The sequence below is a fragment of the Lepus europaeus genome, chromosome 13, assembly GCF_033115175.1.
Source record: "Lepus europaeus isolate LE1 chromosome 13, mLepTim1.pri, whole genome shotgun sequence".
NCBI lineage: Eukaryota > Metazoa > Chordata > Mammalia > Lagomorpha > Leporidae > Lepus > Lepus europaeus.
The window spans coordinates 29614698-29626797 of record NC_084839.1 but is presented as its reverse complement, the minus strand read 5'-3'; the positions used below and the strand labels follow the sequence as shown (position 1 = coordinate 29626797).

The 12100-nt window shown below is 41.0% G+C and overlaps 1 protein-coding gene across 3 annotated transcripts in view; it reads right to left on the bottom strand.

Annotated features, from left to right (window-relative positions):
• LTBP1 (latent transforming growth factor beta binding protein 1) overlaps window positions 1-12100 on the bottom strand; it is a 445454-nt gene that overhangs the window by 131974 nt on the left and 301380 nt on the right. For 2 of the 3 annotated variants that reach the window (XM_062209235.1, XM_062209236.1), the window contains 3 exons: window positions 8332-8499; window positions 5643-5711; window positions 3346-3368 (listed from right to left, as the gene is read on the bottom strand). In XM_062209235.1, coding sequence (XP_062065219.1) covers window positions 3346-3368; window positions 5643-5711; window positions 8332-8499 — 260 coding nt within the window. Of the gene's footprint in view, window positions 1-3345; window positions 3369-5642; window positions 5871-8331; window positions 8500-12100 lie in introns of all 3 variants that reach the window. The other variant, XM_062209234.1, reaches the window with a different exon arrangement.

The following is a 12100-nucleotide window of genomic DNA, read 5'->3' as shown; positions in this document are numbered from 1 at the left end:
ACACTCATCCGTTTCTCTGGGGCCCAAAGTCAGATGTTTCAAGCGGCTGTCTTGGCCCAGGTATTCACACTGGCCTATAGAAGGGTAAACTAACCCCAGGGGAGGACAGAGCCTTCATTACATTCTCATGTGGCTGCGACCCACAGTGAGGACCAACCACACTTTGCAGATTACATAATGGACACAGCCGACGGGTCATGATAAGTTGAAGATTTTAAACCAGTCCATCACTATGGGCTCCCTAGCCTCACATCCAGTAACTTCACACCCCCATGTCTCTGAACAGCGGTGGCTGGGCAGAGTGACGGGAACGGAGGTCCTACAGAAGGACTCAGCGCGTCTTCAGACATCACTTTACCCACTTTACCCCTGGACCTCATGACCCATGCCTCGGTGAACAGCTGCAGCTGCTTAGGGCTCGTGCTGGCTGAACAGTTTGTCTACTTTAGGATCTGTGCCTTTACCCACAGAACTCACAAAATCACTTCATTAAGAGTTTTCATCCAATACTTCATCACCATTACCCCATATATTCCCTCTCTGGCTTTTACTCCTGTCATCTTCCAGAGAGCTCACTGCCCTGAACCTCGTTTCCCTCTCATTCTCTCTCTCCTGGCTTCAATTATCACCTCTTTTTTGCTTCTAAAATAGATAGCCTGCCTGAACACTTCACCAAAGACCCAATTTTCTAAGCTTGAATGCTTCCAGGGTACCTTCGTTTAAGCTATGAGGGCACATCAAAAAGTTTATGAAAATGGAATGAAGGGGCTGGTGCTATGGCACAGCAGGTTAAGCTACCTTCTGCAGGCATCCAATATGGGCACCTGTTCGAGTCCCGGCTGCTCCACTTCCAATCTAGCTCCATGTTAAAGAACCTGGAAAGCAGTGGAAGATGGCCCAAGTCCTTGGGCCCCTGCACCCACATGGGAGACCTGGAAGAAACTCCCAGCTCCTGGCTTTGGCTTGGCCCTCCCTGGCCATTGCAGCCATCTGGGTATTGTACCAGCAAATAGAAGATCTCTCTGTCGTCTCTGTCTCTGTCATTCTGACTTTCAAATAAATAAATAATAAAAAAAGAAAAGAAAATAGAATTGAAAGATAACTTTGTTTTGGTGGAGAAAATTTGGAACCCATGCATGGTGTTTCATAGTACAGATTGTCCACAATCTTTTTGAAGAGACCTTGTATTCCAGATTCCGCAAATCCACCCTCTCTAAAACAATCCTATCATTTAACTCCATCATTTATGCCAATATCACAGTCTACTCTGTTCCCATCCAGCTTGACAGTCACTTTTCAGTCCTCCTTCTTCCATTTCTCATCCTAAATGCTGCTCACCTGCATTATTCCTTCCAGCGACTCACCATTTTCAATATCTGTAGCCCCCCTACGCTCATCTGGACTCTCTGATTCTCGCTTTACTGTAATTCAGTTAGCGTCTCAGCCTATCTCCTCCTCCCTACCTCATTTAATCCTGCTTCCACTCACCTTCCAGAAACACTGAGCACACACCGCTTTTTCCCTACACCTCCCCTCCTTCACGGTGTAGGCCAGTTTCCTATCGCCTAGCTAAGACTATCTCCACCAGTCCTGATGGCACCCCTGGCCCCACAGCCCCTGGCCAGTGCCAACAACGGGCAGACCACGATCAGATGGGAATCCACTCCTGTGGCTCACAGACAGCTCTTCCCCATCAGCAAGAGGCAGAAGACTTGCTCTCGGTCCTAGTCCACCGACATGGAGGGTCCAGCTGAGGAGCAGGGTTACCCCACCGATTCCAACTGCAGTTTGGGATTCAAAGCCTTCCAAAGCAGCTCCAAACTCTTTTTCAAACCACGTCCTTCACGACCCCTGCTGTCCTTCCGCCACACCTTTGAATGTATACATTTTTCATTCCTGAAACAGTTTTTCCTCCCTTCATTTTTAATATCCAAAATTTATATATACAAACATATATATGTACACACACACACATATATATATATGTGTGTGTGTGTGTGTGTATATATATATATATATAATTTTTAGAGACAGAGAGAGCTCCCTCTGGCTGGTTTATTTCCCAAATGCCCAAAACAGCCAGGGTTGGCAGAGACCAAAGCAGGAAGCTAGCAACTCACTGGAAACAATCTAAGTCTCCCACATGGGTGGCAGGGACCTTAACCGCTAGACTAACTGCTTACTCCCACCTGGAGACTTTTCTAAGGACCACGACCGCCAAAGTATGATTGCATTTTCCCCATGATCTCTGAAAATAAAATGCAGTGAAAATATACAAGAACATGTTCAGACCACTTTCAAATTAGTGAGAGCCACCATAAACCCAGTTGTACACAAAGAAGAAAACTAAGTTTCCTGGGGCTATCTGGTATCCGACTGGCCACTCACACTCTAAATGATGCCTATCGTGATTCAGTCAGAACTGCGTTGAAATCAGCAGAACTGCAAGCCACTGTCTATCACTAATCACTGGAGAAGCTGAGAGTTGCAAGTGTGCATGCGAAATATGCATACAGATTGTACTGCAGCTCGGTTTAACCCCTTCCTTGATGAGTGTTCTCAATCCAAAATCCTAATGTTTCTGGATTCTTCAAGCACTCATAGGCACGCATGCATGCTTCCCCATATGTATGTCACTTTAAAAGCTATTTACAATATTTATCAGTCCCATCTAAATTTTAATATTCAATGTGTTGTCAGCTGAATAAGTTATACAAATGTATAAGCATCAAATGTATAAGAATCAAACCAAGGTTCAGAGAAGCTCTACTATTACATAAAGAGGCCTTAGATCCTATTCGGCCTCACAGTCGCAGTCTTGTTTTATGGCTCCTGAACCAACAGATTGATAAAAATTTCTCTAAAATTCCTAAGAAGCAACATTAATGTGTTTATAACTTCTAAGAGTAAATTCTTACTGTAATAAAATTCAAACATGGTTGTTAAATTTTAGTTGAATGAATAAGTACCTTACTTACTGCATATGCACTCTAAGAATACATAATTACATAAACATGTCAGAGCTACTCTGTAGGTAGTCCAGGCAGTCATCTGACTCTGAATTCTCTTTAATGCCCCGAATTCCCATTAGTTCCTGCCATTTTCTTCTCATTGGAGTTTTAAGTTCAATGAGGATAGGGAGTTTTATCTGATTTGTTCTTTATCATTTCCCTAGCCTCAAGAATAGTGCTAAGTCAATAAATGTTTCTTGATGAATGAATGCTCCGTTTTCTTAAATCAAATTATGTGTAATAGACAGGCTAGTGTATTTAGGAAAAACCCACACATATTCTAATAAACATTATTTTGAAGATAAAAGACTTGCAAGTAATAAAAAAAAATTACCTTCTCAGGGGGTGTAGTTGCCACTAAAACCAGAAAATAAAACAGGGCATTAGTACAATCTGTCCACTATAGTTCATTTTTTTAAAAAAGCAATACAGGCTGGTGTCCCTCTAAAGTAATTAAAAATAACACTAAACCAAATGCACAAATAATGCTATCTGCTATTTTTGAGAATTTTACACATGACTGACAGAGAAGAACTTTCAGTGTTATTTCATTCCTCAACTATAGGAACTCAGAGCAAATGTGACTAAGCCCTTCAAATACTGTTCATTCAGAATTAGTAGAAACTAGAAAGTTAAAGAATGTAACACTATGATACATTATTTTATACTTAAATCCAATTTCATGCAACTTCCTATATTGCAGAAAATATTTGCATTAATTGGCCAAATATTTATCCTTAACATACAAATGGTATATGATGTTTGAAATGCTTTCTGATGTCAATGTTTAAAAAGAAAGAATGCCACTTAATTCAATAATCAACGTGAGAAAAAGTGCTATCTTCTTGAGTTATCCCAACTTTTAATGAAGTCCTGTGTGTATTTCAAGGAATATATTTTAAGTATGAAAAAAAACTCACAAGTCAGAAAGAGCAAATAGGGGATTAGCATTGATATACTGGGCAAATTACATATTACATTATCATGAATATTATTGTGATAGGAATGATGCCCTTGTATTCAGAAAGACTTGCTTGTCATGAATCAGAATTAGTGAATTCTTGGGATTCATGAAATCTCAGAATCAGTCCTAAAGCCTTGAGCCAGCACTCACTACCTTTACCTCCTGAGTTAATGTTTCCATCAACATCAGTCTATAGGCTGGGTGTGCATGCTAATAGCAATCAGGGCACCATATCCATTAAAATCACTGCTGCGAGAGTCTGTGGTTACAGAAACCTGCCAAAACCATTACCAAGAAAGTTTTGAGGCAGAATCTGAATCAGAGCCCATTTCCTCCTGCCCGTGCAAAGCAGAAACAGTTGAAAGGATCTGGCCATGACATCCTACATGTACAGGGCAAACTGATCAATACAGCTTAGTTCTGACCATTCCAGCTTAGTTCCCCAACCTGCTCTGCCTAACCAATGAAGTTCAGAGAGTGAAAATAGTAGAGCAAAATAGGTCAAAAACCACAATTGTCTAGAGTCAGGAAAAAAAAAAAAACAACAAAAAACCCTGCCTACTAGGAAGTAGGCTGCCCCAGCTCCCAGACTTTCACTTCTCTGGGTGCCCTATGTCCTTATAAGATCCCATAAATGGTCTCCCTTAATGCGGAGCCAAGAATCAACTGTGAAAAGTGAACAGGAGCTTTATTAGAGTAAAAACATAGACAATTTTCCACACAAATCTAAAAATTCTGTGCCTTCTATGCAGAGAATGTTTGTGGTCGCCAAGACATTCCAAGCATCAGATACGCTGATTTATATAAAGAGACAGAGAGAAATGATTTCTTTCCCCGAAGGCCAAAGAGATAGTCAAAGTCAATTGTCTCTAGACTCCCTCTCAGGGGTAAGGCCCTAACCATTTCCTTGGAAAAACATACCACTTGGTTATATTCTTTGTATGACATCTGGCAAGTCATGTCCCTTCTCCAGGTCTCAGACTTCTCAAAAGGTAAATCCAAGGACTGCACTAGGTGACCTCCCAGATCTCCTATCATGACAGTCTCTTGCCTTCTACCCTTCCCCTTCTATTATTCCTGACTGCCTGCTAAATTATTTCATGAGATCTCAGTCGATGCTCTAACTTCCTAAGGTGGATTCCATTTAATAAAGCGATATTTATTAAATGACCCTATGGACCAAGAAATTAATTAGGGCTAGTAACCGAAAGGATCTAAATCACTCTTTATGAATAAGCATCAAGCAAAAGTAGCTCCCAAACAGCAAGATAATGTGCTGAAATTATTATGAAATCTTGTTACCTTCCAGGTACATATTATTCTAAAACAGAGGTTCCCCAATGAGAGATAATTTAGCTACCCCAACCTACACCCCTCCCCACCCCCTCTCACCCCCAGCTCGGGACATCTGCAATGTTTGGACACCTTTTTTGGTTGCACAGCTAGAAGGAGGTGGGTGCTAAGAGATCTTGTGGTTAAAGATCACAGACGCTGCTGAACATCCTACAATGCTAGCACCTCGCCAACTGAAGAATAATCTACCCTAAAATGTCAACAGTGCCAAAGCTGAGGAAGCCTGTTCTAGAGGCACATCAACAGGAAAATCGAAGCGAAGACACACGGACACAGACAGAGGGCCACAGTCCATGGGCCACTGCCACTCTCACCTTCTGGCTCCGCCACTCCTGGCCCGTGTTCCCGGGAGAAGGTCAGGGCCTCCACTGGCTCTTCCTTGGCTGGGAGAGGTGGAGGATGAGTACTTTTAGCAACAGGTTGAGTGTTCTTTGGCTTCACAAATACAGGTCCTTTACCTACATGGTGATGGATTGGCCTGCGTCTATGAACGCCAGAAACTGTATAACCCATTCCACCAGGACAGATTTCCTTAAAAGCAGCTAGATTTGGGATGGGAAAATATTCCTTTTAAAAATCTAACAGTGCAAACTTATACAGAGGAAAATATCATGATGAATATGTTTTAATAAATCATCGCTAATATAGTTACAATTAAAAACTTTAAAACAAATGCAAAATGTTAGCAAATGGCTTGAATTTCTGGTAAACTTGCATATTTACAGAAAAATCCAACCCTTTCTTTTACTAAACATTTTTTCTATCTGTTAATTCCTTACCCTACCCAATCAGAATATATATAACATATTTAACATAGTTTAATATATCAAACCAATTAGAAGATACTGTACTCATACATACATCAATGTAGTATTATGTACATATAAGCTACATGCAGCTATTAGCAGATATTTTATACATAGAAGACAGTATACATATGTATAAAAATTATATACAGTTTGTTTTGTGTGTATATGTAATATCAGCCAAAATTAGGCTTTCTGCTTTTTCTCTTGCTTTGGTATAATTTCATTACTTATTACAGAGTTCAGTGATAGCTCTGTTAGATAATGAGCAAGAAGATTACAAAGGAAACAAACAGAAATCACTGTTCTGGGAACGAGGTGCTAAAATCCTCATGACTTATTTCTCTTGGACTCCAAAAGGCTCAGTCAGAATGAAGTCAGGGTGTCAGCTGGTAGGGAGATGCTGGTTAAGGGCAGAAAAGGGTATTTCTGAAGGGAGAGTCTGAACACGCTGAGAAAGCATCCCACCAAGTGAGACATGCTCAAGACATGACAAAATCAAGACAGGAAGGAAATGCCAAGAGGAATGGAGTTAATTGTCAAGGAAATGGATGACGATGAGACCAAAGCCTGCCACAACCAGAGGATGGGGAGATGGCCTGTGCCCTGGAATCACTATTCGTGCCAAAAATAAGTGGTTTTGCATTCTTTAAAATAGTAGTCTCGGCACATGAGATTTGCTAACCTCCACTGTATAATCCCCACAACTAAGTAAAGGGGAAAGCCAAGGGTAGCAAGGCGGTGTGTGGCCTAAGGAGGAAAACTCCACCTAATCCCTCTGCTGTTAGTGTTGGAGGCAAATTACCAAAAGCAGACACCGAGGAGCTTATGGTCACTTTTTCATTTCTACTTTTAAAACTGAAAGTAAAGTCAGCCATTTCTCACTTCCACTGAACAAGAGGTCTTCTATTGAATGTTCTGGACCTAAAATTAGTTCTCAATAAAAAGCTAACTCTGAAATAGTTCTTTAAAGCATGCTAAGATATTGTTTTCTTAAGGATCACACACTAAATGGTGGTAGCTTATTCTTATATTTAAGCAAGAAATACAATTCATACTTGAAAATAGTTGTTTCCAGAACAAGACATGTTTTTTTTTTTAATTTTTACCAAATTCTAAAGTACTAACAAACTAAATATTTTTATGAAAATCTCTTGATTGTTCCTTTGTAATAATGAGTGGATTAGATGGTACAGGAGGCTTCTAAGGACTTTTGGAGGTACCTAAAATGATGTAGCCTAAAAATTAATCATCCACAAGGTACTATCCTTTGCCTTAACAGTTCTTTTATAGTCCAACCCCAAACAAAGGTGGATCACGATATTTAAATTAACATTTAAATCCTGGCAGTTATAAAGCATACATTACAGCTGCAAGATGCCATGAAAGCTCTGACAGTTCACGCACTTCCCTAAGTGGGAAGTATCTCATCAAATAAAAGTAATTGTAAACTGTTTTGCAAGCCAGGGTTATTGAGGCCACCCATTCCTTGATAATATCATGCCCAACATTTGCAAGTTACAGTTCATTTTCTTCCACTTAACAGCATATGAGCCTGCTTGAGTTAGTGATGGCTTGGTGGAAAGCAGGGTGTTTAGAACAGAGAAGTTCTCCCTTTTAGGGCATGAGGCAATTACGCACTAAACTGAAGGATAAAGAATCAATTTAATACTTAATGGCTCTGGAAGTTCACAGGGGTTCTGGCAAGTTCTGCCCTTCAGTTATTTCTTAATCTTAATAGTATAAACTCAATCATGAATATAATTCCTTCCCTCTCCAATTAAAGAAATTAAGCATGATATTCAATAAATGAGTGAATGAGTCAACCTGGACAAGGTCAAGTTACTGGGCAGTGTGGATAGGCCAATCATTAGGAAAGCAAAGGGCCCTTCAGAGCTGCTGGTCTCCCTACACTTATGTATCAGATGTAGAACACTGGGAGTTGTTGATATAATACAATGGTTTCTCTTGATATTTAAAAGAAGTTTGCTGTTACCACAAAATGAGAAAATCTCTTTCCATGTGATGTTTCCCACTGATCCACCTTGTATGTCTGTGTTCTCTACAGAAGTGATGAAAACACACTGCATTGCTAGAAACTAAAGTCAGAAACCAAAAACATTCCAAGCTTCCCAAGTCAACTCGTATACTTGTGTCACTGGGAACGTCTGGGAGCATGCAGCCGGACATGTCTTACCTGTGCCTGGAAGGGGACATTTCTCACAGTGTGGGCCCCAGGCCTTGCCCACACTACAACAGCAGAGCTGCTTGGTGAGGTGGACAGACAGAGGGTGCATGCACTGCCTTCCGGAACTGACAAGGCGGTAACAGGGCCCTTTCTCTTCCGAGATCACAGGAGGATCCGCTAAAGCAGAGATAAAGCCCGACATCATATGAGCAACAAAAATCAGGTTGGCTTTTCAAACCATAATAAAATGAACCTTAAAGCAGGAATCAGAAACCACCCTTCAGAGTCAATCTATCTCCACTTAGGGCATCTTGATGGAGAGTCAATTTATCAAATGAGTTTTAGAGTAAGGGTACCGAATGCCTTGACAATGACCCTCCCTGCCTGGTCCCTTCTGTTTTAAATCAGGTATGTGTGCCTAAGTGAAAAGAAACAATTTCAACAAAAACATATTTGTCCCCAAATAAACCTAGTCATCTATTATCAAAACCACAACCCCTGTTCTAGCCGTGTAACACCCTGGAGGAGGAGTAGGTGGTATACTCAACCTCTCAGAAAAGACCACAGAAGCTCCCCAGGCTAGAGTCATCTGATACCTTGATCCACATCCTAATTTTCAACTTGTCTACTAAGAGTAGAACAGTCTAACAGCTTGACACCCTTCCAGGCACACTGGGCAAACAGGAGAATAAGGAAGACAACCCCACCTTCAAGAAGTTCATTTTCTTATCCAAGTGTGGACAGACTGTGCTCTACAGAATCAATTTAGACCGCTAAATCCCTCCCCCCAACCCAATCCACTCTTCTATCACTACCCAAATGAGGTTTCCCCGATTTGCTTTACTTCATTCAATTCTTCCAGCACCTGGTGCTCCGGAATCATGTCCACTTCCTATCCTTTGTGCTCACATCTAAATTTTCATGCTTCCAATGGGACTGATAACTCAGCTAGATGCTATAGAAACAACCCAATTAAATTTCTATGCTAAGGCACTACAGAAAAAGCAAGGCTTTTATAGATAGACAGGCCTAGGTCCAAATTATAGGTCTACCTAGCAGTAAAGCCTAAGGAACACATTTTGACGGGCTATGATGGTTAACTTTATTTTTCAATTTGGCTTGGCCATGTTACCCAGATGTTTGGGAAAATACTGATGTGGATGTTGCTATAAAGGTTTGCAGTTATTTTTCTTGTTGTTGCTTACATGAGATTAACATTGTAACAAAAAGACTCTGAGTGAAAGGCAACCACCCTTCATATTTTGGGTAGGCTTCCTCCAATGAATTGAAGACCTTAGATGAAAACAGATAAATCTCCCCTGAGGAAGAAGGAATTCGCCAGCAAGGCTGCCCTCAGACTCAAGTTTAGCATCAACTCCTCCTGGGCTCCCCAGCCTTCCGGCCCATCCTCGCAGGGTTGGAACTTGCCAGTTTCCTCCATTTGTGAGCCAACTCCTTGAAATAAATCTCCTTACTAATATATAATCCATATGAGGGCACTTCAAAAAAATTCATGGAAAATGGAATTAAAAGTTTACTTTTATAGTTTTTTTAAACCCATATGTGCTGAACCTTTAAGGAGTTCATAGAAAAGGCACAGTATGAAAAATTATGCCTAGATTTTTATGTGTCCATATAAATATATATACTTATCAGAGAGGGTGGTTTTTATGTCAAGGAATTGGCGCACACACGCATCCACTGGTTGTATTTCTCTGCAGAGAACCCTAAGTAATACACTGGTTGGGGCTCAGCAACTTCCTTAATTATAATGATAGGGTCACCATGCATGCTAGGAATAACAGACTAAACTCTTGTTAGAGTACAAAACAGACAGAAAATAAAAATCAACCACCTTTACTGATAGTAAAACTAGCTATCTCCATCCTCTCATGGGCATTTGTACTCAACTTGGCTACTGCTTAGTGGTAGAATTCCAGCAAGGAGTAGAAAGCTCAAGATAGATAGTACAGGTGAACTGGGGGTCAGTGCAGGAGGTTTTGGGGGTGAAGAGGGGACCTCCCTGAAGCTTTGAAATGTTCACAGTACGTCTAGTAAGGCCAGCTTTGCCAAGAGCTCCTTAAAAAAACCGAAAACCAAAGAACAGTGAGATGGAGAAATCTAACTCTTCACTTCTTCATATCCTAGTCACTTTTTGGCATCCACGCAAATAAGCTATGAAAGATCAAAGTTCATGGACAAAAAGTCAGACAAAAAAAAAGGCGTGGTTAATATCCCCAGAAGGATACTACATCCCCAGAATAATTCAGCACCACTCAAATAGCATGTGCATGCCTGCGTGTGTCTCTGCAATAGTGGTCCCTAGAACACGTCCGTGATTCTATCATAGCTCACAAAGGACTTCGCTCAAAAATTTCCTCTCCAAATTGACTGTTTGGGCCTTACAACACATATTTCCATGGAAACAATGTCAAGTCATCTCACAAGAGATTTTACACATGGTGGGTTTAATTACAACACTAATCACATTAGGGTTATTCCTAGGTCCCAGGAACAGGGGCTGTTCAGAGCAAAGTCAAGTTCCTGCAAATGCTCGACACTGGCAAGCTGGGACACTGGCATCCTTCCGTTCAATTCTCCCCGTGCACTCCCTTATCCCCACCTCACTCATGTGTCTAGGGTACTGAAACTATCTTAGAAACCAAGCCTGCTATCATTACCCAGGTTCTCTGTTTGAAGCAGCCTACCATACCTGTACATAAGTTAAGCCAAAAGTCTGAATGAGAAATTTAGTGTTTTAAGGAAATATATGTGTGCTACTTTTAAGATATTGCTTATTAAAAGAGACTCTGGTTGTTGAAATCTCATGTACTGCACAAAGGAAAATGTAAAATCTTGGGCATTTATTAGATAATAGCTCTAATGAGTTATTGCTTCCCCCCAAAAACTCTTTTTTTCAAAGATTTATTTTACTTTTATTTGAAAGGCAGAGTTACAGAGAGAGAAGGAGAAATAGGGGGATCTTCCATCTGCTGGTTCACTCCCCAAATGGCCACAAGGACAGAGCCTGGGTCTGGCCAAAGCCAGGAGCTTCATCAGAGTCTGCCACATGGGTACAGGGGCCCATGGACTTGGGCCATCTTCTTCTTTCCCACATGCATTAGCAGGGAGCTGGATTGGAAGAGGGGCAGCCAGGGCTCGAACTGGCACCCACATGAGACCTCAGAGCTGCAGTCAGCAGCTTAACCTGCTAGGCCATAGCACTGGGCTCCTCCCAAACATCCTGATGTCAGTTTTCTAAGTCCATCATTTCCTAACCTAAATATTCCTTGTATGTTGTGGATGTCTGGGGGCACTGGCTTTTTTTTTTTTTTTTTTTTAATGACAGCTCTCAAAACAGCTCAAGAGTTCATTAGAATGGAAGTAAAAAGAGAATCATTGGATTGTAGAAGACATCAATAAGTCAACCGTCGGTGAGGCAGGCAGCGTCAGCTCATGTTCAAACTGAACATTCTGACCTGCCCCAAATGCACATAAGAAAAAGCAACGAACTAACAATAAATCTGCTCCCTCAAAGACCGAAGAGGAGCAAGGAAAACACCGAAAAGATCTGGCGTACAAACCCGAATTTTACAGATGGTCCCATGATTCACGTTTTCTTTGATCTACAACTCTGCAGACCAAAATAATTCATTTATGCCTCCGTTTTCTAACAGGGTGTGCCCTTCAAAACTGCCTCAATTTTAATACCTATCATACTACCTATTATTCTTCTATCACTTCAAATGTCTTGCATGGTAATTCCATTTATTTTATT